General features: G+C 33.6%; 1 protein-coding gene across 10 annotated transcripts in view; it reads left to right on the top strand.

Annotated features, from left to right (window-relative positions):
* IDE (insulin degrading enzyme) overlaps positions 1-27,803 on the top strand; it is a 104,333-nt gene that overhangs the window by 52,076 nt on the left and 24,454 nt on the right. For 8 of the 10 annotated variants that reach the window (XM_031956054.1, XM_031956052.1, XM_031956053.1 and 5 more), the window contains 11 exons: positions 1,365-1,477; positions 2,106-2,268; positions 3,576-3,668; positions 4,207-4,298; positions 5,461-5,541; positions 7,818-7,921; positions 14,732-14,834; positions 16,880-17,002; positions 20,690-20,772; positions 24,306-24,450; positions 27,550-27,660. In XM_031956054.1, coding sequence (XP_031811914.1) covers positions 1,365-1,477; positions 2,106-2,268; positions 3,576-3,668; positions 4,207-4,298; positions 5,461-5,541; positions 7,818-7,921; positions 14,732-14,834; positions 16,880-17,002; positions 20,690-20,772; positions 24,306-24,450; positions 27,550-27,660 — 1,211 coding nt within the window. Of the gene's footprint in view, positions 1-1,364; positions 1,478-2,105; positions 2,269-3,575; positions 3,669-4,140; positions 4,299-5,460; positions 5,542-7,817; positions 7,922-14,731; positions 14,835-16,879; positions 17,003-20,689; positions 20,773-24,305; positions 24,451-24,940; positions 25,086-27,549; positions 27,661-27,803 lie in introns of those variants that run through there. The other 2 variants (XM_031956061.1, XM_031956060.1) reach the window with 2 other exon arrangements.

The following is a 27,803-nucleotide window of genomic DNA, read 5'->3' as shown; positions in this document are numbered from 1 at the left end:
CAAAATCCTTCATGCTTGTACTGTCACGGGGTCCTTGTCCCTAAAGATGGCCAGAAATGATTTTCAGATCCTATCTGCAAAATTTTAAGTGTTTTTATGAAGTATTTTGCTGAAAAAAATATGAAATGACGCTACTTTGATTTTATTTATTCTTGGTAGATTTTACTGGCCTTTATCAAAAACTAAAATTTCTGTAGTAATTGGTATCAGTATAACTATCTGAAATTTATGTTTTCAATCTTTTTAGCTATTACCTTGATTTTAAAAGTCTCTTTTTATCCTTTTCTGATTTAATAGTACCTCTCTTGTGCTTTGTGACAACTAATTTTGAGAGGTCACTATATATTTTTTCCTCTAGTATCCGTAATTGTAGAATTGTGTGCCTCTGGAAAATCAAATCTCCTAAGACAGTTAAATGTTCTTATACTAGTTCCTAACATATCTTGGAGTTCAATTCCCTCTCACCATGTTTTTTTTGCCCATTCCAGTTTATAAAGTGTTCTTGGTAGAGTAGATAGAAGCAATAATAGGATTTGCCTTTTTAAAATTCTCCCTTTGTCATCTTCCCCAAGTAGTCGGTCTGTCTCTTATTATTATAAAACAACTTTTTAAAAAATTTTTTTAAGAGTTTGGTTCATTTTGGAATTTAGCATACAAATTTTTTACAATCATAATTAGTAATTTTGGTGCTGGATTGACTTTATGAAAAACATCCTCAAATAATCTTTAATTTATTATGTGAAAATAACATGAAGAGTAAAAAAATCAGTTGAATGGCAAATAGAGATGTTCCAATACTAGCCTGCAAAAGAAAAATCGTGTATAACAATAAGAGAAGTCCTCTGTGTTTGAGGAGGAAAGAGAGAGGAGATACTTGGCTAAGGGAGGAATAGTGCTTTCCGATAACTTCCTATTTTAATGATTTTTGCTAATGAGGGTACTAAGCTCATATTGAAAGATTATGGGTTCTGTCAAAACATAGGTGTAACAAATCTAGTAATTGCGTAAGTTCTTCAAGTGTTCATTTCACTTCTTTGTGTCCTCAAATTGTGAATGATCTAGGAAAAAGACCTCAGTCGTTCAGTAGTTGTTATCAAACTTATTTGTTCAGTACTGTACTCTTATGTTGCTCTTCAGCTATGTAATTGTCTCAACTTTTCTATAAGTTTGTTACGATTAAAAGTCTTTTTTAGAGTCTACTGTTTTGTTGAGGACTTTTTGTTTTAGTATAGTTATATGTGCTTTTGCTTTATAGTTTCTTATTAGGGCTTAAAATTATGTTAAATGATTTTATTGGCTAAAATATCAAGTGTTTCTGATATTCATTAATTTAATTCATGATTCCAATGGCTTATTTTGTGCAGAATCACTAGATGAGTTGACCGAACTAGTTGTGAAGTTATTTTCAGAAGTAGAGAACAAAAATGTCCCACTACCAGAATTTCCAGAACACCCTTTCCAAGAAGAGCATCTTAGGGTAAGTAAATATTTTTCTCTTAGATCTGAATTTATAGAAACTTGGCTAGAGAAGAATAGAAGAACAATACCTTTTTTGTTGTATTATCTGTAAGGCAAAATTTGGGTATATTTGATATTATGCTACAGTAAAAAGTAGTTATAGTGAGCGCAACATGAAGAAAATTCAGTAAATTGTAGTAGTTATTTTCCAGTACCAACTTTGAACTTTCTAACATAACTTATTTTTTAACATTTTGCCATCTACTTTCACTTTCATAATTTCATTTAATATGCACAATATCCCTGAGGGAGTGAATAATAATAACATTATTATTCTCATTTACAAATGAATAAATTAAGACCCAGAAAAGTCAATTGACTTATCTGGAGTGTCACATACCTTGAATTAGGAGTGGAATGGATATTACAGGTCTCCAAACTTTGTCCAGTGCTTCTTGAAGGAAGTTGAATTGTAAAGAAATCTACAAATATGCCTTCTTATTAACTTTTTTCAATTTATAGATGTTATAAATTTGAAATGTATACCTGATAATTAGTTCCCCCAAATTAGAATCTTACAAATAGTCTTCTTGTTAGTGAATATTAGATCCAGTGAGTTTTAACTAGCCTAATATCTTTATTTTCAGCAACTTTACAAAGTTGTACCCATTAAGGACATCAGAAATTTATATGTTACATTTCCAATACCTGATCTTCAGAAATATTATAAGTCAAACCCTGGTCATTATCTTGGTCATCTTATTGGACATGAAGGCCCTGGAAGTCTCTTATCAGAACTCAAATCAAAGGGTAAGTACTAATTTCCTACCCAACATGTGTGAACCTCACAGTTCTTAATTTTGCCAGTCATTTTTCTCAAGATTGCTATGGAGATTGAAACATAACTGTATTTGAGATGTGGTCTTTGGGATTAGTAGAGTGTATTTAAAAAACACCTATTATCAATGCCTCTTTTTTTAGTTTCACTAAAATTTTCCCCAGTATTTCTAACCCATTTCCTCTCAAAAGAGTCACTCTGTATTGTTAACAGATAGTCTCATTAAAGACAAAAGAAAAAGAAAAAAAAATGAGCAAAACTAATCAGAAGAGTTTGAAAATGTGTGTATACCGCACTTAACCTCCCACCTTTATAAAGAGGTGTGGTGACTTGCGTCTCTTCTTTCAAGCCATGCTTATTCTTTATAATATTGCAACATTAATTTTTTGATTTTTGTTGTGATTGTTTCCATTTATATTGTAGTAGTCATTGTGCATATTGTTTTCCTGACTCAGTTTATTTTACTCTGTGTCATTTCATATAGATTTTGCCATACTTTTAAGCCTGTTAGTGAAACCTTTCTGTCAAAAAACATAGACATCTTAGTTATTTTATTGGCACAGTAATTCCAAATTACTTTTTAAAAAGATTGTAACTTATTGGCAGCACAATATTTTGTGCCTTTCTTTCTACAACACTCATGTCTTTTTATTGTCTTTATTGTATTTGATAGCTAAGCTATCCTTAAGGATTCATGGTTTTAATATTTTCCTCATATCTTGAAGTGAAAAGATGGCAAGTAAGAAATGAAACTCATTATAATGCAAAGTCAGTAATACAAGGTAATTTTTTTTTAAATGAATATGGAGTGAGGTATGAATAGACTTAGCCAAAAATGGCTTGGCCCAAATTGTATTATCAAGCATTAGATTTTGTAGTTTGTGTGTATATATATTTCTTGGAGTCAGTTGAATTGATTCTAGTCTGTATTCTTATTTATATTGCTTTATTGAGTACTATTTTACAATACTAGTATACAAACAGAAAGTAGAAAGTGTGAATAATCTAAATTTGGAAAATTTAACCCTATTTTATTCTATTGCCACCCTGAAAGCTAGTTAAATAGGTTTTGTTTGTGAAAGGTGAAGAGAGAGCGGATGTTTTGAGTATAGTGTTGAATTTCTGTGGCAAATTTATAGAGAGGAAGAAGGTGTGTTTGTCTATGCACGTATGCCTGTGTTCCATATATGTATGATGTATAATATCAACAGTAATGGAATTTATCTGCATTGAAAGGAACAGGAGGAAAGATCACATTAGTTCCTTTTGTGAATTCCAGGGTGGGTAAACACTCTTGTAGGAGGTCAAAAGGAAGGAGCCAGAGGCTTTATGTTTTTCATCATTAATGTGGATTTGACAGAGGAAGGACTTTGTAAGTATTACACTCCTTGTTTTTGATGAAAATTTATCTTATGTAGTTTATATCTTTTATATTCTTAACCCATGAATATAATTTAGATTACAAATCTATAAGCTTTCAAATTTCTATACTTTACCAGTTCACATTTCTAATTTTCCATGTAACTTGTCCCTCATGTCATAGATATTTTTTTTTTAATTTGTAAATGAAAACTATGACAGTTTTTGAAAAATATTAACCAGCCTATCTTTCCAGTCTGCAATAGGGCTGGTGTGTTCTTAACTCCTTTTCCCTTTGCTTCTTGTCTCCTTATGCTGGTATTCTTGGGGCTGCTGCTCCTGTAACATGTCTTTTGAAACTTTATTGTTTCCATGGGCCCAGAATATCACCTCACAGGAATGCTTGGGCCATGCCACCAATTGCTGGGAGGTGAGGACTTCATTTCTAAGAGGGACCATATTCTACTTGCCTTACTTTACCTTAGGAGTGGGCTCACGGATTTGAAGGATACAAGGACTGAACGATTTTTAAGTGTGCCCCTTTTTTCCAGTACATGTTGAAGATATAATTTTGCACATGTTTCAATACATTCAGAAGTTACGTACAGAAGGACCTCAAGAATGGGTTTTCCAAGAGTGCAAGGTACATTTGTTTCACCAAACTTTTTTTAAAGGAGCTTATATATATATTTTACAACCAGTACGTGTGAATCATTAGATTGAAACTCATCAGTGACCCAGCTGAAATTTGAAATTGTTTTGTTTTGTTTTGTTTTTTCAATTTTGAATAGTGGTAGTTGAGCTATAGTGTTCTCTGAGCAATTGTCAGTTGCCTTGAGGCCCAGTTAACGTATAAGCTTTTGAAGAGGATAGAAGGAATCAAATCCCCTTCTTAGCAGAATTCTGGCTTGTACTGAGCTGGTACCTCTCAATCCTTCAGGACCTCTTAATCCTTATGCTGCTGTGCCCTAGCTATAAGTTCCAGTATCAATAAGTAAATACAGTAATTTTCTTATTCTGCTTGACAAATATTTAGTAAATTACTGTAAACTTTCATGATCTTATATTTGAAAAACAGTAAGAATGTGTCAGAAAATAAAAGGGAATAGCTTTCCTTTTTTAAATTCAAAATTTATTATTGAAATGTGCTCTGCCCTAAAGAATATTTTTAAGTAATAATGCTTGGAAATAGTCTAGCTGTTGTTGCATTATTTATTGTATGAAGCAAATGATGTTCGTGCTTAAAAAAATATGACTACATTTTGGAGTGTCCCTTTTTGTAAAGATCCTTTGACTTTAATTCATTAAAATCCATTTATTTTAATGTCAGAGACATCTTTGTAAAGCAGAATCACTGCACTCAACTTAGATGTTAGTTTATTTCTTTCAACAATTGTATTGGAAGGGTGCTTTTCTCTTGGTGTACTTTTCTTGACCCTCTGAGATCATATTCTGTACACCTGATCCATTTTGCATGTATTCTATTTTCTCATCACTTTTTTGTGTAATAGAGATGGATTTTCATTCACTTTTTGCCTAGTTTTGCTTCTTATTGTATGTTCTATGAGGCGAGCAGAGTTATTTCAGATATTTAAAAGATTATTTCTTATTTGACTTTGTTTCTGGACCACATTTCCTCAAACAAATACATATAAAATTGCCTTAGACCAAAAAAAAAAAAAAAAAAAAAGGATACTTTTCAGAAAAATTATAAAATTTAAAATGGAATACAAGTTGTGCTACTAGAGTAGACTTTTTATTAGAATTGATTTGCCTTGCCTTATGGAATTAATTTTCTGTTTTAGGATTTGAATGCTGTTGCTTTTAGGTTTAAAGATAAAGAGAGACCTAGAGGTTATACATCTAAAATTGCAGGAATATTGCATGTAAGTAATTTTAAAAAAAAATATGTGTAAGATATTTTGGAGTTTCTGTATCTGAAAATTCCCTATACTAATAAAATTGCAGGTTCAGTACTAGTTCTTATACCAAAAACAAATAATCTGGAACAATTGTGACTAAACCCCTTGGTTTTGTTTTTAAAATCCTAAAATGTGTGTGTGTGTGACCTGATTCCCTTGTGGCCAGCACTTTGTGACTAGAGTTGAAATGGAGTTGACTTCCTTCCTGAAGATGTCAGTGATTGTCCTTCCTGGAGATGTCAGTGATTGTCCTGGGAACTGTATATTATTGTGCCCTAGAGTTACCAATTAAATATTTAGCTGGTTATCCCAAGCAATTTCATGATTTCAGAAAGATATTCCCTAGTCCACCAAAAAGAACAAGAACTTTTTTAAGGTGATTATGATTTAGAAGAGCTAGTTTTCCCAGATTATCTGGCAAAGTCTTTACTAGTCTTCTGAGGGGAGACTAAAGCATGGTGGTTGATCTGAAAGAAACTCTTAAGGTTTTGGAGCCAGTTAAATTGGTATAGTAGAGAAATTTGAATAATTCTTTTTGTTGTTGTTGATGTTAAAATGATTCAGATTAAGTACTCCCTTAAAATAGGGATCCATTGGTCGTTTTACAGATGAAGCAAATGAGATCTGGAGATATTAATTAAGATCCAGGGTTCAGAGCTGAAATTTGAACCTTCTTCAAATATTGATACAGTTTGTGATCATGACCTTGTACTCTTGTATAGATTTCATCCAGGTGCTGCTTTTTTAGCTGCTCAGTTCTTGGTCATTCTTACCTTTTTCTTTCTCATTTAAGATGCTTATTCACAGCAGTACAAAGTACTGGGCTTACTGACACAGCAGTTTTTGCCCAACAGAAGGGAATGCATCTTTAAGCTAGTCATTTAAAAAATGCCCTGTAGATGCCAGCATTTTACCATCAAATATTTCTTCTAGAGTCATCTGTATCTAGTCTGTCTCACACTTGCATTCAAACATATGAAATGTTGCCTTTGTTTGTGGGATAAACTCCCCCAAACTCTTGAAAATATAAAATTACAAGAAGGCTGAAAAAGTAGGATTTGAGAAACTTGTCCATTGTGGGATAAAAAATTAATGGAGAAAGTCTAACTAATTCAACACGCCTTAATGAAAAGTCTATTATGTATCTCAGTTGTTGTGCTAAGCAAAAACAGTTGCTGCTCTCAAGGAGGTTACAGTTTAACTGGAAAGACAACCATGTACAAACAAGTTGTGTGCAGGGCATACTAGAGATAATCTCAGAGGGAAAGCAGTACGATTAAGGGGTCCGAAAAAGAATTCTTGGTGAAGCTGCAGGGAAGCTAGGAGGTAGAAACAAGGGAAGAACATTCCAGGTATGGGGAAGAATTAGAAGTCAGAAAGCACGAAAAATGGAGGAGGTTGGAATCAGTGGGTCATAGCTTCCTGGAGCTGGCACCAAGAGGAGGGAGCAAGGTTGTGAAAGATTTTGTATCAGAGGAAATAGGAAACCTCTGGATTGGGAATGGGGAGGGGGGTGACAACTTATTTTATTTATTTATTTTTTTTAATAGCCTTTTATTTACAGGATACATGGGTAACTTTACAGCATTAACAATTGCCAAACCTCTTGTTCCAATTTTTCACCTCTTACCCCCCCCCACCCCCTCCCCTAAATGGCAGGATGACCAGTAGATGTTAAATATATTAAAATATAACTTAGATACACAATAAGTATACATGACCAAAACATTATTTTGCTGTACAAAAAGAATCAGACTCTGAATTATTGTACGATTAGCTTTTGATGGAAATCAAAAATGCAGGTGTGCATAAATATAGGGATTGGGAATTCAATGTAATGGTTTTTAGTCATCTCCCGGGGGGTGACAACTTAATGTGGGATGACCTACGTGGGGGAAAAGCTTTTAGAGTCAAGTCTGGGCATTAGGTTATCAGTTTGGGCCTCAGCAGAGTGATGGCAAGTTAGAGCCAAGAGGAGGGTGTATGTAAGAGATACAGTGTCAGATTAAACAAAGGGTGGGAGGGGATCAGCATGTATGAAGGTGAGGAGTTGAGGATGAAGCTCAGGTCCCCAGCCAAGATGATAAAGGTGAAGGAAAAGCCTGCAGCAGTGATAGGGAAATTGGGAAGAGAGAAGCATTTAGAGGGAAAGAGAATAGATATAATAAAATAAAAATGTAGGTATATCTTTTTTAACTTCATGACTATTTGGTATCTTAAGACTGGTTTCTTTTTTAAAGTACTATCCTCTAGAAGAAGTGCTTGCAGCAGAATATTTGCTAGAAGAATTTCGCCCTGATTTAATAGAGATGGTTCTTGATAAACTGAGGCCAGAAAATGTTCGGTAAGTCATTTTGAGGATGTTTAAATTATGTTTTAAAAGGCCGATGAAAATAAAAAGAATTTTATAAGTCATCACTAATGACTTATTTATATAATTCAGTTCATATCAAATGTTGAATAAGTACTTTATTAATAAAGTTTGGGAATAAATTGACACACACAGAAAAATACAGTATTTTATTATCACTTTAATTTAGTTGTCATAAACAATTTAATCCCTAGGGGCATTTTAAGGATCATACGCAAAAAAAGTTGGCATTAAAAGGTGCAGTAAGATCTCTCTTGTCTGTCATTGTGGGGAATCAAAGATTCTACTTGAATGATTTTAGAAGTAACTAACCTAAAACTTAACTCTTTCTGTGCTCCATTTAAAAAATACTATGTTAGTATTTGGTATTCATTATACATAATCTTTTCTTTATATAAAAGAGATTATAGAGCATAATTTAAACTCTTCTTTAGGACTCTTGTCATAGAGGCAGTGTATTAGAACATAATAGTGGATTTGGAAAGTTACAAGGATAGTAGAATTGTAAAATTTGGAAATAATGGTGCCTCAGAAATCACCCAGATTGGTTCCTTTTCATTTTACAGCTGAGGAAAGTCAGACCCAAAGAGAAGTGATTTCTCCCAAGGCTATTCATCATTAAGACCTTGAATTATTATTGTGTTATGACTTTCCCATCCCTCTATTCCTTCAAGGAAAGTGGCTTCTATGGTGCCTCCCTGCTTCCTTCTCTTGCTCACTTCACCTGAAAGTATTTCTGTTCTCAAATTTCCTAAGAGCACTTTTTTCTATCATATCTGTTTTGTATTATATTTTTCTTTCTTTCTTTCTTTTTTTTTTTAATTATAGTAACTTTTTATTGACAGAATCCATGCCAGGGTAATTTTTTTTTTACAACATTATCCCTTGTACTCACTTCTGTTCCGATTTTTCCCTCCCACCCTCCACCCTCTCCCCTAGATGACAAGCAGTCCTATATATATATGCTGAATATGTCCTAGTATATCCTAGATACAATGTATGTGTGCAGATCCAAACAGTTTTCTTGTTGCACAGGGAGAATTGGATTCAGAAGGTAGAAATAACCCGGGAAGAAAAACAAAAATGCAAAGAGTTTACATTAATTTCCCCAGTGTTTTTTTTCTTTGGGTGTAGCTGCTTCTGTCCATCATTGATCAATTGAAACTGAATTAGGTCTCTTTGTCAAAGAAATCCACTTCCATCAGATTACATCTTCATACAGTATCGTTGTTGACGTATATAATGATCTCTTGGTTCTTCTCATTTCACTTAGCATTAGTTCATGTAATTCTCTCCAGGCTTCTCTGTATTCATCTTACTGGTCATTTCTTCCAGAACAATAATATTCCTTAACATTCATATACCACAATTTGCCCAAGCATTCTCCAATGGATGGGCATCCCTTCAGTTTCCAGTTTCTAGCTACTACAAACAGGGCTGCCACAAACATTTTGGCACATACGGGTCCCTTTCCCTTCTTTAGTATCTCCTTGGGGTATAAGCCCAGTAGAAACACTGCTGGATCAAAGGGTATGCACAGTTTGATAACTTTTTGGGCATAATTCCAGATTGCTCTCCAGAATGGTTGGATTTGTTCACAGCTCCACCAACAATGTATCAGTGTCCCAGTTTTCCCACATCCCCTCCAACACTCATCATTATTTTTTCCTGTCATCTTAGCCAATCTGACAGGTGTGTAGTGGTATCTCAGAGTTGTCTTAATTTGCATTTCTATGATTAATAATGATTTGGAACACTCTTTCATATGAGTGGTAATGATTTCAATTTCATCATCTGAAAATTGTCTGTTCATATCCTTTGACCATTTATCAATTGGAGAATGGCTTGGTTTCTTATAAATTAGAGTCAGCTCTCTATATATTTTGGAAATGAGGCCTTTATCAGAACCTTTAACTGTGAAGATGTTTTCCCAGTTTGTTGCTTCCCTTCTAATCTTGTTTACATTAGTTTTGTTTGTATAGAAGCTTTTTAATTTGATGTAATCAAAATTTTCTATTTTTTGATCAATAATGGTCTCTAGTTCGTCTTTAGTCACAAATTTCTTCCTCTTCCACAAGTCTGAGAAATAAACTATCCTATGTTCCTCCAATTTGTTTATAATCTCATTCTTTATGTCTAAATCATGGACCCATTTTGATCTTATCTTGGTATACGGTGTTAAGTGTGAGTCCATGCCTAATTTCTGCCATACTAATTTTCAGTTTTCCCAGCAGTTTTTGTCAAATAATGAATTCTTATCCCAAACGTGAGGATCTTTGGGTTTGTCAAACATTAAATTGCTATAGTTGTATTATATTTTTCAATGTACATCTTGTATTTCTCCTTGTAAGCTCATTTAGAGCAAGGACTGTGACAAGTTTCAATCTTACAGCCTTAGTGCTTTGTGGTGTGCCTAATTCATTAGGTGCTTAGTGAATATTTGTTCAACTGAATTGAATAGAACTATAGCAGTTTGTGATTACATAAAAAGTTGATTTTCTTCTTTGCTTTCAGCAAAAAGGGCCTCCCTTTTAGAATGCTTGTACTTCCTGTCTCCCACCTTCTGCTTTGGCTTCAGAAGTACTTAGACCAAGATTGAATACCTAATTTCTCAAACAACAGGATTTGACTTTTATATACTTGGGCTTCAGACTTTGCAACCAGTAATTCTTAAAACATTTTTTAAAAACTTACTCCTTAGGCCCCTTGTGTAATCTGAATTCTAGAGTTTCGTGGAGAATTTCCCACCAATAGATAATGTTAGTATCTTAGACTGGGAGCTAGAGAGGACCTGAGAAGTCAGCTAATGCATCCTCCTTTATTATACTTATGAAGAAACTGAGGCCTAAAAGACTGTTTCTCAGGATTACACAGTGAGAGTCGTAGGCTGAATTGTCCTGCACCAACATGTCAGCTGACATGACAGGTTTCCCAGTTTGACGTGGCATCTTTACTTGGTGCTGTTCTCAGTTAAATATGGCTATGCTGGATATGTGTATCACTGTGCCCCTAAATATGATTCTCTGGGCCATTGAAACCTGGTCATAAAAGAACTTCCAGTCACATTTCTATAATTCGAAAGTACTAAAGAACACCTTGTACCCTGTACACAAGGATTATAGGCTTACAATTTGCTTTCTCAATTTTTGAATGATTGATAAGAATCTTGGGGTTTAAATCACACTGAGAAAGAAATGTCTGTATTTAGCTTTTAGTAATTGTATTCATTTCTACAGAGTTAAAAACACAGTTACCTTAAAACTAAATGCAGCTAGTATAGATAAAATTAAGTCTCACTAGATATGGTGGACATATCTTTTTATCCCATGGCATGCAGAAGGTAATCATGATGTCAAGAAGCTTGAATAGAATTTATCTGGTTTATCTATTGGATGTGGGATTCAATAGATATTTTAAAATAGTTATTTTTGGATATAACATCTGTATATAACATTTGCCAGATAATGAGTTTTACTTTGTTAAGGTTAAAAAATTTGACCAGTCTTCCCATAGAGGCTGTCTTTTATCTTGTTTAGTCTGATAGAGATACTTTTTTTGGGAGGGACCAGGCCTGTAATTCCATTATCAGGAACACCCAATGAAAACACTCCTCCTGCCCGAGAAGATTGACACAGGCTCAGTCTCAGATATTCCTGGGACATTGGTAAGTCACTTGCTCTTAGGATCTGCCAGACAGTGGGCATCAGAGGTGGCATTTGAGTGTAAGTCTTCTCAACTGAAACTAGCTTGCTCTCCACTCTGCAAGCTGTTTCTCCTGGGCCAGTATCAAGGTTACAAGGAATGAAGGGAAAGCAGCAGAAGGGAATCTTCTCTTTTTGTGTTGTAGCTCTACTGTTCCCCTCTTTGATGAATTTTACCTTCCTAGCAGCCTCCGCATCAGGCTGATGAAAAGAGGCTCAGTGAGCTGACTACCTGTCTTCTGTCCTCAGCAAGGAAGAGAGAAACACAAGAGTTGGAATTAAGGCAATGACTGCAAGGGTTTCTATAGCGATCAGCTGAGATTTCATCACAGACTGAAATGGTTCTAGGTTTATTCAGCCCTTTTCTATTTCGATATTCTTGCTAGAAAAGATGGGAGCAGAGTATTTTTTTTTCCTTTTCTCAGCATTTTTGCATCTTAAGTAGGGTTTTGGTCTTTTTTCTTTCCTTTCTTGCTCATTAATATAGCCCATTAAAAAGTTTATTTGGTTATTTATAACAAAATTTTTTTTTGTCCATAATGTTCTGTCCCTTTGAGGGGTTATGTGTCTTTAGATTTATGTTACTTTTGGACAACAGTGCTTATCTGTGTGTTCATCATTCTACGCATATTCTTTTAAAATCTGAACCTTAAGCGACATGCTTTGAAAATAAGGATTGATGTTTTTTGATGGAATTAGTGCATTCTCTGTTTTACTGATATGGGGTGGGGGGATGCCTCCTATTTTACTTTTTTATTAGAATTTATTTAAGGTTTTTTACTTTAGAACTTTCCATCTTTTATTTTAACTTTTAAGCATTTTATACAAAGCATTTTGTGCTAGATGCTAAATCATATTGGATAAGCTATTTTTCTTTTTTTCTGATCTTTGGTAATAGGATGAAATTTGGAGACTTTGCAAGCAACCAGGATGACTAGACTCTAAATCCAATTAGGCAAACTGAGTTTTCACGGTTTCTTAACTTCTCTGAATATTTCATAATCTACTTTCCTAAAGTTTAGGCTACATACCTGCTGTTTTCCATTTTTTACTCCTGTAAACTCTAGGATGGATCTTCTATCTTCTGAGAAATGAAATTATCATTAAGGCAAGCAAAGAATTTATGTTTTGGTAAGAATTAGTCTCTTAACTAAAAGTTGGAATATTTGAAGTCTCCTCAATTTTCTTTTACTTAGTTTGATTTACTCTATATCAGTTGTAATCTATATTGGGACAATGTTTAGCACTATCTTTAAGTCAGTCCTAAACTCAAAATGCTGTTCATTTTGTTTGTATGCTTAGGTTGATGGATTTATGTCTTGCAAAACTTAAGTAATATCTATAAAAACATATTTACCTTGTGTTAAAATTTCAGATTCTGTTTTTCGTATGCTCCTTGAATAATTATTATATGCTCATCTGTTGCCAGAAGTATTTTTCTTGACCATCTTTCCTTTTATTTTTACCTAAAAATTCAAGTGTTTGCTTACTTTACTATGCTTCTTTCTACTTTCATCTGCACTTATTTCCTGATTTTTGTAGTTTTATCTTTGGTCTTTTCTCCTTCCCTTTCATATTTTGGTTTCAAGGTCCTGCCCCCCCCCCTTTTTTTTTTTTTTAAATCTGGCATATACCACATTTATTAATTATCTGCTAAATTCGTTTTTCTTAGCCTTCTAGAGGTGCATTCTGTTTCTCTGCTATCCTTTTAGTGTCCTGGGCATCTGGGCTAAGAAAATTAACCAAACACTTGTTTTGGATTTTTTTTTTTTTTTTAAGTTTTCCTTCTTTCAAATCTATAACCACCAACTATAGAGGAATAGTTGGAAATATCACCTGTTCCTCAATAAGCTGTTTGTTTCCTGCCCAGTACTTCTGAGTTTCTTGAGATGCTTTTTGGTTTTTTTCTGGCTATATTACTTATTGATTAGTGATATGATAGAAGCAAGTACTAATTCCGTAGAAGTAGATATAGTAATTAGAGGGTGTTTGCGGTCTTGGCAAGTTCTCTTTATCATAATTCAGGGAGAACAGTGCCTTTTGATTTATCTTGTGTACTCAACAATTATCTTTATATTCTTAAGAAAAGAATTTCATTGCTGTGCATCTTTTCCTTCTTGATGCTATAACAAGTCTCTTATTGTCTGTTGGTGCCTATGTGTCCTTTTGGGGGCCAAATAGAACATGAAATGATGTTGCTTTGTGAGATTAGCTGAAATTTCCTTACAAGTAGAACTTCATTCTATCATGCACAATTTCTCCTTTCTACTTCTCTTCTATTACTTTTTAACTTCCTGACATTAATTTAGTTTCCCCCTTTTTGTCCTCAGAATCTTTATTCCTGGCTTACTTCTTGTTTCATTTTTTTTAAATTTTATTCCTGAGTAGCTAGCATTTAGATGGTTCTTGGCACAAAGTAGGCACTCAAAAAAAAAAAAAAAAAGCTTGCTGAATTGTATTGTTATTTCCCCAATTCTAGCTCAGGAATTAGTCATCCTCTCTGAATTATCAAAGCAAAAAGATGTTTTTCTCACCCTAATTCTTTCTTTGAGAGTAAGACTATGATTACAGGATATGTAATTGATGATTATTTCAGATAAGAAAAAAAACACAATGTGTACCTGGCAAGCCATTGCTATTTGTGCTAGACTCTGAAAGCGTTTCTCTGTCTTACTAGAATTTTATGTCCTAGCAGGATTTTTTTGTGCTTTGTTCAATTAATATTTCATGATCTAGACATAAAGAATGAGATTATAAATAAATGAGAAGAACATAGGATAGTTTACCTCAGACCTATGGAGGAAGACGGAATTTGTGACCAAAAAAGAACTAGAAATTATTGATCACAAAATAGAAAATCTTGATTATATTAAGTTAAAAAGTTTTTGTACAAAGTTATGTACAAACAAAACGTGCAGGCAAGATTAGAAGGGAAGCAATAAACTGAGAAAACATTTTCTCAGTCAAAAGTAGCGATAAAGGTCTTATTTCCAAAACATAAAGAGAATTGACTCAAATTCGTAAGAAATCATGATGCTGTTGATTTATAAGGTCATTGTTTTCTATCCATTTTTGTTCTTAGGGTTGCAATAGTTTCCAAGTCTTTTGAAGGACAAACAGATCAAACAGAAGAGTGGTATGGAACACAGTATAAACAGGAGGCTATACCAGATGAGGTCATTGAGGTAAGCTTGACAAAAGTCAACTAAAAGGGAATCCTAAGGATAGAATGGAAGCCTTGTGATTTATGCCTGTCTTGCTAAACAGATAGGTGGCAGGGGAGGGAGGAGAACGGGAAAAAGAAGAAGAATACAGGATTAAAGGGAAAGATTTTTAGGATTTTCCTCCATGTAGTTAGTTGCTCTTTCTGGCATATACCACATGAAATAAGCAATAATTTAGCAGGCTTTGACAATCTCCACATTGTAAAATGGGAGCCTTAGTGCATTTTAATGTTACAGAAACCAGTTAGCTCCATTAATTTTTTATTTTATTTTATTTTTATTTTATTTTATTTTTTTATTTAATAGCCTTTTCTTTACAGGTTATATGCATGGGTAACTTTACAGCATTAACAATTGCCAAACCTTTTGTTCCAATTTTCACCTCTTACCACCCCACCCCCTCCCCCAGATGGCAGGATGACCAGTAGATGTTAAATACATTAAAATATAAATTAGATACACAATAAGTATACATGACCAAAACATTATTTTGCTGTACAAAAGAATCAGACTTTGAAATATTGTACAATTAGCTTGTGAAGGAAATCAAAAATGCAGGTGGTGGGCATAAATATAGGGATTGGGAATTCAATGTAATGGTTTTTAGTCATCTCCCAGAGTTCTTTCTCTGGGCGTAGCTGGTTCAGTTCATTACTGCTCCTTTGGAAATGATTTGGTTGATCTCATTGCTGAGGATGGCCAGGTCCATCAGAACTGATCATCATACAGTATTGTTGTTGAAGTATATAATGATCTCCTGGTCGTGCTCATTTTACTCAGCATCAGTTCGTGTAAGTCTCTCCAGGCCTTTCTGAAATCTTCCTGTTGGTCATTTCTTACAGAACAATAGTATTCCATAATATTCATATACCACAATTTATTCAGCCATTCTCCAACTGATGGGCATTCATTCAGTTTCCAGTTTCTAGCCACTACAAAAAGGGCTGCCACAAACATTCGTGCACATACAGGTCCCTTTCCCTTCTTTATAATCTCTTTGGGATATAGGCCTAGTAGTAACACTGCTGGATCAAAGGGTATGCACAGTTTGATAACTTTTTGAGCATAGTTCCAAACTACTCTCCAAAATGGTTGGATTCTTTCACAACTCCACCAACAATGCATCAATGTCCCAGTTTTCCCACATCCCCTCCAACAATCATCATTATTTTTTCCTGTCATCTTAGCCAATCTGACAGGTGTGTAGTAGCTCCATTAATTTTAAGACGTAAATAAAGTTGAAGCCTCGTGTTCTGGTGCTGTCTCCTCCTATTTGGTAATTATTTGCAATAAACAAGAATAATTTAAAAGTAAACTTTGTTTTTACAAAATTTTAATTCTAAATAGTAACTATGTACAAATGTAAACACTTAGAAACATATTTCATTTCATTTACTTTTTATTCTAGGTAAAAATCCTAACCCCTAAATTGTTCAAGATTTTTAAAGATGAATCTTAACCAAAAAATTACCTTTTTTATTTCTGTTCTAATTAGCATGGCCATCAAGCTAAAGAAAGAACTAATTTTCTAGTACTAAAAGATAGCTAGTTCTAAAAATATTGATAAGTTTTGGTGGATGAATCTAGCTTTTGGAATGCTTCCCACCCTATACATATTTAATTTGCTACAAATTATTAATAGTTTTGTTTTTCATTAATAATCTGTGACTGGTTACTTTAGTTCATTATTATCGCATATAAACAAGGCATCATGTACATGGATATGATGCTAATGTTCTTGTGGGTTCTGAGCTGAATTTTTCCATCATCACAGATTTATGCAAATGAAGAAATCTGGTCACAAGGGAATAAGTATATATAGGTAGCTTAATATAAAACCAGTTAGTTCTAAAGTTGTAGTGCTTATCTTTTCTGTGTAAAAGATATCACATACATACTCTGGCAAATATTACCTTTAAAATATATATATATATATATATATATATTTTAACAAGAGAATTTTAAAAAAACTTTTGATTTCATTTAATTTATCATTTTCACTCCAGAAATGGAAAAATGCTGACTTAAATGGAAAGTTTAAGCTTCCAACAAAGAATGAATTTATTCCTACAAATTTTGAGATCTTGCCGCTAGAAAAGGAAGCAACATCGTACCCTGCTCTCATTAAGGTAACCATTGAAGTTTGTGTCTCATAATTTTAGTGCTGGGTCTGATAGAAGGGTATCTTATATTCTCTCTCTCTCTCTCGATATGTATCTATATCTAGATATATAGTTTTTCTTGATGATAGCTTAATATTCAGTTGTGTCCCACATAGTGAGTATAATCTCAGAGGGTATGAGAAAAGATAATTTTGTAATTCAGAGGAAAGAATAACCAACAAAGCTTTTTAAAAAGCTAGAAAATAAGTTTTATGGAAATTTTGGATGACTTTCTTTGAAGGAAAAAAAAAAGACTAGGTTGGAGCAAAGTACTCTTTATCTTAATTGTATATAGAAGAGAGTGACTTTGCTCTCCATGTTCCAGTAACCATCCAGGAAAATGAAAATGAGATTATGCTTATATTTTTAAAAATATAGAAAATGTAGAAATTTTGTAAAACTCTGAAATTGCCCAGTGAGGTCAATTGTTGCATTTATCATTGCAATATTTTGAAGTTAGCTAGATTCTCATCTATCTGAAGTAAAAGTACTTAAATCGAAGTCCATAAATTTTGTCAGCTATTTTGTTACTATTTGTTTCGTTTTATTAATTTATTTTTTATTAATAATTAACTTATTGATTATTGTTAATGACTTATTTTATTTTATTTATTTAAAGATACTATTCTGAGAAGGGAGGAATCCATAGTCTTGATTAAACTGCAAGAGTTGGGGCAAGGTTAAGAATCCCTAATTTAAAATCACTACATGAAATAAGGGGTAGGGACTCTGTGACTCAAAGTTTCTTTTACCTGCTATCTTTTTGATGTTGAAATTGCTTAGAATTAAGGATTGCATTTTTCCTTATGTAAACTTTTTCTTCTTTTTTAAAAAAAAATTTAATAGCCTTTTATTTACAGATTATATGTATGGGTAACTTTACAGCCATTCACGATTGCCAAACCTCTTGTTCCAATTTTTCCCTTCCTTCCTCCCCACCCCCTCCCCCAGATGGCAGGATGACCAGTAGATGTTAAATATATTAAAATATAAATTAGATATACAATAAGTATACATAATTAAACTGGTATTTTGCTGTACAAAAAGAATTTGACTCTGAAATATTGTACAATTAGCTTGTGAAGGAAATCCAAAATGCAGGTGGGCATAAATATAGGGATTGGGAATTCAATGTAATGGTTTTTAGTCCTCACCCAGAGTTCTTTCTCTGGGCGTAGCTGGTTCAGTTCCTTACTGCTCCATTGGAACTGATTTGGTTCATTTCATTGCTGAGGATGGCCAGGTCCATCAGAACTGGTCATCATATAGTATTGTTGTTGAAATATATAATGATCTCCTGGTCCTGCTCGTTTCACTCAGCATCAGTTCATGTAAGTTTCTCCAGGCCTTTCTGAAATCATCCTGTTAGTCATTTCTTACCAAACAATAATATTCCATAATATTCATATACCATACTTTATTCAGCCATTCTCCAGCTGATGGGCATCCACTCAGTTTATGGTTTCTACAAAGAGGGCTGCCACAAACATTCGTGCACATACAGATCCCTTTCCCTTCTTTAAGATCTCTTTGGGATATAAGCCCAGTAGTGACACTGTTGGATCAAAGGGTATGCACAGTTTGATAACTTTTTGAGCAAAGTTCCAAATTGCTCTCCAGAATAGTTGGATCTATTCACAATTCCACCAACAATGTATTAGTGTCCCTTAAACTTTTTCTTCTTAACAACTTTATTCCAATTCATTTATTTTTAGAAATTAGAAAAACAGAGACTTTCATCTATAAAATAAAAGGATTCGACTAGATCAATAAGGTCCATTTCTAAGATTGAGAATCTCGTGATCCATCAGTGTGTTCAGTATAATGTAGAAAATTGTATTTGATCTGAACATATGGATTGCTTTTTTTTTTTTTGTCAAATAAATTTTAAGTGAATTAACCATTTTTCCTAAAAAATGACAGATTAAGCAACTATACTTCTGTGTAAGCATCAATATATATTATATATATTACATATTTATGTGTATATAAAACACTGTACACACACACAGATATATATACACACATATATATGTATATATACACATACCTAGACATGTACACTTCTTTGCCTTTAAAAAAAAAAATAAGCCTTTTGTTCAGAACATATTGTTAGGGACTGGGGAAGATTCAAATTTTAGGGACAACCTAATTTCCCTTATGTGGTTTAGCATCTAGAATAGATGTTTTATAGCTGTTTTTGGTCTTGAACCCACTTGGGGGCACTCTGAGCAATGTAAATGTATCAGACAAAAATTAAAGGATTATAAAAGAAAGTAATTATATTGAAATATAGATACCAAATACATTCTTTAAAAAGAAAGCTTACAGAGTTCAGATTAACATTCTACCCTTCCTTCTTTCTTCAAATGTAGGTATGATATCATTATTATATTATATATATTATTATATGGCTAAAATAAGCGCATAATGGAAGTACAAGACAAAGCTTTACAATGATTTTGAGACTTCATTTAACAGTGAGGTATTAGAAAGTTTCATGGAAGGAGTATCGTTTAAATTGACCCATAAAGGTTGTATTAGGAATTCAGTAGGAAATGAAGGAGAAGGTAGATATTCCCAAATACAAGGTAGAATTATGAAAGTAGTTAAGAGAAGGATGTGTTAGGAGACGAGGAATTGGAGAATAAATATTTTTCTGAAGCATGATACACAAAGGATAGTAATAAAAGATAAAATTAAGCTGGAAAGGTAGGCTCCAGATTGTAAATAGCTTTTATTTCAGGCAGAGTAATTGGAATTTTCTTGGTAGGCAGTAGGGAATCTTTTTTTAATGAATGAAGGTTTTTGAACAAAACCAGTTCATGCAGAAGGATAATTAATCTGACAGTGATATGGGAGATAATTGGAAGCAAGAAAATCAGATTGCAGTAATACAGTATGATACTGAAAAAAGATTAGGGACGTAATGGTAGGAATAGACCAGAGGGAAAGGACCCTGAAGATACTGGGGAAGTAGACTTACACGTGCTTAATAAGACTTGAGGGACAGGGAAGAGTCAGTAGTAACAATAGCCAAGTTCTGAATAAAGGAAGCCAGTTAAATGCTAGTGCTTTTGATTGAAATGTGAAGTTAAAAGGAGAACGGAGGAAAGCTGATCATTGTAGCTATTTTTTAAAGAGAAAAAAAAGAAGCAAATTTGTTATATTTTCTACCTCTTTGAGGAGTTAGTCATTTCACATGCTTCTAATTCTCTTAAACATAAAAGAAATTGAGCTAATCATGCCAGAAACCTTAGAGATTTTGTAGTTCTTTGGAATTAAATATAGAATCAGTACAAGGGTCACATATACTTACTCTTTCCCCCCTCCCAGTCTTTTCCTATCACTGTTATTCATTCCTCAAAGAGATGGGATTGGGGGTGGGGGAAGGTAAGATATCTATTGACTAATCCTGTCTAGCACAGGATTTAATCCATGGTGTAGGTTGGAATTATTAGCTTCAGTAGCAAACAATAAATAGTCTGTTCCCTACACTTAATAAGATTGACAATGTTTTGGGTGGTTGAATGAGAGGCCTTCCTGGAGGGCTCTCTAAACTACTATCATCCTATCCATGTTGAAGAATAATGGAAAGCTTTAACATAAATTACCAGCTTTATCCTAACAAAATTATATATTTCTTTGTCATAGGACACGGCCATGAGCAAACTCTGGTTTAAACAAGATGATAAATTTTTCTTGCCAAAAGCTTGTCTCAACTTTGAATTTTTCAGGTATGTAATCCAACAAATCCAGCAACTTCATTTCTAAAATTTTGTAATTCTTTCACTCTATAGTACTATGAACAAAAGGAGCTTGGTTTGAGAAGGGCAAGTTGATAGGATCTGTTTGATCTTCAAATAATAAAAAAAATACTGTTGGATTGATCTCCCTTTTTAATAGATTTCAGAACAAAAGATAATGAACTGAATTTTTAACTGAAACATATATATTAAAGTTTAGGACAGCCTTAGAACTCAGGGTTAATAGAACATGGAGAAAGTTATGTAATTTTAAAAACATTATATCACTCTTTTCAGGGAATGGTATAAATACCCTTGCCTAAATCCAAGAGGAAGGTACTGAATAATTTCTTAATAACTTCTTAAATAATTTAATAATCTTAAATAATTTCTTAATAATTTCTTAAAGCTCCATTCTGTAAAATTGCTTAATTTAGATTCTAGTCTGGCTTATTCTCATGTAAATAAATAGAAGGAAAAAAGCTTAGTTAAATTTATAAGTGAATTTCTCATTTAAAATTTTCATTAATCCAAGTTGATTATTGGTCTAATAGGAAAGATATTTTTATCACCAGGTTCTTTTAAAATAGTTTGTTAAGAAATATAATCACAAATTTCAGAATTATAGAAATTTTCAAGTTATTCTTATTATCTGGGTGGGTTTAAATACCATCACTTTGGTCATCAGCTCTTTGCAAATAGTAGTTTGAAATGGTTTTTTTCATAATTGAGAGAGAGATAAAGAGATGTGGGTGTGGATATGGATATGGGTGTATGTTCTCACATTTTGGAGTGGGAAGCAAAAGAAATCTCTAAAATAACGCATTTCACTTAAGATTGAATCAAGATTATAGAAGTGCAAAGACTTTCTTAGCATAATGTTAATTTAATTTTTGCATCATTCATTGACTTGTATTAAATTTTGATGATCAAGATTGCTATGAAACTAATTTTGTATTTTAATTTTGTAGTATATTTTAACATTTTCAAACAAAATTAAAATCTATTAAAATTATTTCATTGAATAACTATAACTATACACATTAGACTTTTCTGTTAAGCCCATTGGGAAATTATTTCTTTTGTATTTTGACAATTGTCCAGCAAAGGAGGCACTGATATCATCCTTAATAAATCAATGATTAATATAGCAAAGATTATCAAAAGAAAAGGCAGAAGAAAAGGGCACTAAATATTCATATGCTTCTGTCCGGAAGAAACTTTCACAGTTTAAAAAAACAAATATATGCCAAATTTTAGAATATTATCTTTTCCTGATCTTCAATAAGGAATTGTTTATTAGGAACAAATCTCTATTGAAGAGAAGTGGTTAAGGGAATTTATAAACTTTATAGTGAGAATAGAATCTTTGTTTTCTAAAGGATGATTTTGTTGCCCACATTTCTACATATCTTTTAAAGCCTCCTAAGAGATTTATATCACTTTTAGTTAATTTTATAATCATTTTTGATAAGAGATTTCTTTCCATTTTTTCTTTCGCTTTATGACGGTTTTATTACATTGAAAAAATATCTTACCTTGCATGCTTTGTTGACATTGGTCACTGAGCTATATATCTTTCTCAGGTGAGATTGGACTAGCAGCAAGGATTTGATGTCCATAACACAGTAGCCCAGGTTTCTTTGAGGTCTGGAGACTGAAGTAGCTATGATATAATACAGAAAGAGCCCTGGATCTGAATTCAAGACCCAGCTTTGTAATTCTTGGATTGACCTTTGAGCACATCATTTAAATTGTAAAAGTACTTTAGAGATACGCAGTATTTTTATACCATCATTAAATAATTATGGTAGCATGACTTTTTTAGTAGATCCCTTTTTAAAAAATAGTTTGGCTTTTTTCCCACCCCCACGCCTCCACTTCCACCCCTAAGCAAGAGAAAGAAAGAGGAATGTAGGGGAAATGTGTGTTTGTGGGGGATAGGAGGTGTGCATGTACACGAAGTGAGAGAGGAGAGGGAAGGAGCACCTGAAGTGGTGGGTTATTTAAACACCTACTTATGTAATATTGCTATTATTAGCAGTTATAATCTGGTAGGCTTTGGCAACCATGGCTGGTTGGAATCAGAACTTGTTGGTTTTCATGCCAGGCTTCTAGTTCTCTGCCCTGTGCATTATGGGTAATACTTTCTAGATGGTTGCTGTTTATGGGGGATGGACTAGGGCTCAGCTGAAGCTCTGCCCTGTTTGTGACCTTGCAAAAACCATTTTACTTTTTTGAGTCCCACTTTCCACCTTTGTGAAAGCAGGAACCTACATTAAATGGTTCTTGGCTTTGTTATGTTTGTGGTTCTAGAATCATTTTTTAAGGATCTGAACTCTTCTCCTTTTACACATTGATAATTTCCTAAATGTTTTTCCCCTTATATATTGTTTACTTACTAATATTGTAGACAGAACCACATGTTACAAATTATCCAATATGGAAAATAGTTGGATAGTTTATTTATGTTGGTATGGGAGGAAAATGGAAATAACATATTTAAAGTTTTCAACTCTTTCATTGAAGCTCATTTCCTCCTGGACTTAGAAAAACAGAAGATTCCTTTTTCTCCACTCATGTTTATTTTAGTAGAAATCATTTTATTACTTCAGTAGCCATATGATTTCCAACTCTATGATCCTTCTCAGGGGGAAGAAGCATGGGAAAAGGAGGAGAGTTTCCCAGTAATGTCTTTTTTGCTATTGTCATCCATTGCGCTTGTTAATGTGTTTTTCCTATATGGAATTTCAAGGGGATAATTCATTTTATTATTTTTATCAGTGAGTGGGGTGAAGCCTTAATTGACATGTTTATCACAGTTTTGAATAATAGAGTGCTGAAAATTCTATCTAATAAATTTATCATAGTTGAAATCCAAAAAGATGTAAATTGTTTTAGGTTGGAGCCAACTCTGAGGATAAATATTAACCCCCCATAAAGGTATGTGTTGGGGGTGCTGAACTGTGTCTCATGATATGTTCATAGGATGGACTTTTTAAGCATGTGAAAAATTGTCATATGGATTAAGAATATTGTCATATTATTCTTGGCTCCAGAGAACTGAAGTGAGATCCTTGGTAGAAGTGATAACAAGGCTGTTTTCAGCTTAGTAAAAGAAAAAACTTTTTCATTAGCCAGGCTTCTTAACAGTAGAAAAGACCGCCTGAGGGAATGATGAGTTCTCCACCACTGAGCCATCTTCAAGCTCAGGCCAGCAATATTATGGAGTGGCTCTGTGTTTCAGGAAAGGATTTGACTCCAGTTTCTATGAAGTGTGTTCATATTCAGAACAATAGTTCTGAGTGATCTATTTGTCTTATCTATTAAACACAAGCTGAGCAGTTTGGTATTTATTCTGATTTCAAGCTCCCTGCACAAAAGGACTATCAAAGCAGTTTTATAGATAAGAGATCCTCCAGAAAGTGGATGGCCCAGCTGTGGGTGAAAGTTCCATTTGAAAAGGCCAAACCAAAATAGGAAATTAATAAACCAGCTGTTTTACTTTGCATGTTTTCTTCCAGCCCATTTGCTTATGTGGATCCCTTGCACTGTAACATGGCCTATTTGTACCTTGAGCTCCTCAAAGACTCCCTCAACGAGTATGCATATGCAGCAGAGCTTGCTGGCTTGAGCTATGACCTCCAAAATACCATCTATGGGATGTATGTAAGTACCCAGACTCTAGAGCCTTCCACTCATCAACACTATCTTATATTGGTTGATGAAAGTATTTTTGATGGAGGATGTGAGTTAAGTTTCTTTTTTAATCTTTGGCTAATTATGTTTTCTCATCTCTTGGATTTTTAAGTTTACTATCATTTTAGGTCTTCAGGTCTACAGTCTTTCTTTTCCTGTAAACCACTTTTTTTCCTCCCCCCACATCTTTAATCAGATAATGAGATTTTTAATCTTCAAATATAGTTTTAGATCCTAATCTCTGGTTAGCTTTGTCCTATTTGGTATTAGAAGTCGAAGTTTCTGACAACGGAAGGGAATGAAATCTTCCTATCAGCATGAAATAAAATATTATTTTACTTCCTTTTTCCTTGAAATCCAGACCATGAAGCTGCATATTCATACTCTTCAGTCATGTTTCTTCATTATCATGTCACTGCTTGAGGTATCAAAGCATTTCTTTTGTTTTTCTTTTTGTTAGTCGCTACATTTATGCTGATCCTCTCCATTGCAACATGACATACCTATTTATCAGGTTATTGAAGGATGATTTAAAAGAGTATACATATGCAGCTCGCCTCTCAGGTTTGAACTATGGCATTGCATCAGGAATGAATGCAATACTTGTAAGTAAAAAATGGGAGAGTAAAAAGACACAAAAAACAGCATAAAAGCCTTATGTTGAGCTTGGGAAAATATTAATTTATGCATTTCTAAGTGAGATGCATGTTTTTCTCCTTGCATTTTTTTTCATGAATGAAAAAGGCAATTACATTAGAAGCATTAATGATGAATTTATTCAAGCTCAGTGTGTCTGTATTCATGTGTGTGAGCACTTCACTTGCATTCTTCACTGTGTTTTAGACGTTTGACATACTGATTCATACTAAAAGCATGTTACTTTTCCCATTCTTATGGAAATGTTATCTTTTACAAAGGAAAAAAAAATTTTTTTTTAAAGATTCAGAATTTCTGTAATTTCTACTGGTTCATGGAAAGCCAGTATGCATGAGTATATTATATATCAGCATTATTAGTGTTTCTAGACCGATCTGGAGCTTTCTTTTTTAAATTTGTTAATTCTAAACCTATTTTAGATGTTATTCAGCTTGGCATGCAGTTCACTTCTAAATTAATATTCCTATTGTAGCATATATTCATCTTCTATAAAATTTATTCTGGGAGCAGCCTGATATAAATAATCTGATATATATAGCCTTTGGAATTCTCAGTTAAAAGGTTTCTTTATTACATTAATTTTCTATTCCTTTACCGGTTGGTTTGGCTATACATTTTTACGTAATAAATAGATTTTTCTTCTGATCATATTTTAAAGTTCAGAGGCAGCAGGTATAATGGAAAGAAATCCTCTTTTCCTTCCTTTCCCTCTCTCCTTAATGATACTAGGCACTCCTAACCCCTGGTCCAATTCATTCTAGTCTTATTCAATCCTACTCCTGACCCAGGAGTTAAGGGATTTGGGTCATTGTCTAGTTCTGCCACTTAGTAACTATAACATCTTGGGAAAGATCTTTTGCTTTGCTTCTTGTAGGATCATAGATTTACAGCTGGCAGGGATCTTAGACATCAGCTAGTCTAACTTCCTGATTTTACAGATGAGTAAACAAGGCTAGACGGGATGCCTAAGGTCACTAGATCCAAAGTTCCTTTGTGGTAAGATAAAAGAATTGGACTAGGTAATTTTTTCTAGCTCTTTATTTAATGCAAAAATTATAATTTTGAATGGCATATTAATCAACTATTTACTGACTTTTCAAATTCTAGTAATAAAGGACTTTTAATATCAGTGCTGCTTTTTTCATTTGGAAAAAAAAATTATTTTGCTCCTACCTGATAATCTTAAAGATAAAGCTAAATTATCTACTGTTTTCTTTAGAAGCACTCTGTGAGGAAAAAACTTTAGTTAAGAGTTAATGGGTCTTGCATGTACTTGTTCAGTTAGGAAGTGTAAGAAGCAACATTGGACCAAGGTATCCTAACTGCCACCTCCTTCACTCTATCCTGCTTCTTGGATGTCCAAAGTGCTAGTATAGACTTGAGGCACTATTTCTGGATGACATGTGCCCCTAGAAATGTGTGCCTATGAGGGAAATGCTAGAGCATTTCTTATCTCTGCTGGGGACCATCAGAAGCTCAAGTACCTGGCCCTATTATCCTGGCTGGGTGACCTCATTCCTCCTTCCTCATTCCACCTTAATCTTTGCAAGAGGGGAGTTTTGAGTACTTGTATCGCCTATAGAAATCAGAAAGCCAATTAATTTACTTTAGAAATATGATTCAGTTTTGGAAAAGCAGGATGGCTTAATGGAAATATCACTAGATTTGGAATCCTCAGCTCTCAGATAGAAACTCCACCCTCCTACTTTTGTTACACATAGAACCTCACACAAGTCTCTTTTCTGGGTCCTTCAGGTTTCTGCATCTATTAAATTATGTGGTTGAGCTAAATGATGTGATCTCTCCGAGGGTTAAAAGTGGTCTTTTTATATTTGGTTATCAGTTCTAACCACTAAATGAGAGAGCAGGGGCCTAGTTTAAAAAATGAGAGATATTAGGGACAGAATAGTAGCAGACAGTAGAAGCTGTGTTTTTTAGGAGCCTGTGTTTTGTTTGTCACTTGAAAAAAACTTGTGTTAAGTGGCACAATATGATAAAGCAGGGCCAACATTCTCTAGATTATATAATGCTTTATAGGTCTCCTTAGTAAGATGTCTAAAACTTTCTCTCCTTCAAAAAATGTTTTTAAAGTTAAATCCTAAAAATATTCTTAGCTTTGAATCAAGAATCTAAATAACAAAATAGTGTGGTGCCTGTCACCATAATTTCTGATGGTTTCATATAATTATGCCCATAATACCTTAATTATGTTTGGGCAGCATTTGTTGGAACAGTCATAATAAAGATGTTAGTTGTTATTTTTATAATGAGGTAAATGAATCTTTTTTGCTCTGCATTTTTTTTTTTTTTTTGTTCATATAACATTTTTCTGAATGTTAAAGGCTGAACTTTGTACAAATAGAAATCTTACTTTAATAGTTGAGTTTATAACAACTTGAACTCTTTCTATAGCTCTCTGTAAAAGGATACAATGACAAGCAGCCTATTTTGCTAAAGAAGATTATTGAGAAAATGGCCACTTTTGAGATTGATGAAAAAAGATTTGAAATTATCAAGGAAGCGGTAAGTTGTCTGTGTTTTTCATTCTTAAGTCAAAGGTGACTGAATTATGGGCATTTGAAAGGAGTAACTGCAGTGCTATCTGATTGATCCAAGAAATTGGTGGTCTGGAGGATGGAAGGTTTCTCTTGGTACTACTTAAATGC

The sequence above is a fragment of the Sarcophilus harrisii genome, chromosome 2, assembly GCF_902635505.1.
Source record: "Sarcophilus harrisii chromosome 2, mSarHar1.11, whole genome shotgun sequence".
NCBI lineage: Eukaryota > Metazoa > Chordata > Mammalia > Dasyuromorphia > Dasyuridae > Sarcophilus > Sarcophilus harrisii.
The sequence above is the reverse complement of the archived record's forward strand: the minus strand, read 5'-3'. Positions and strand labels throughout refer to the sequence as shown.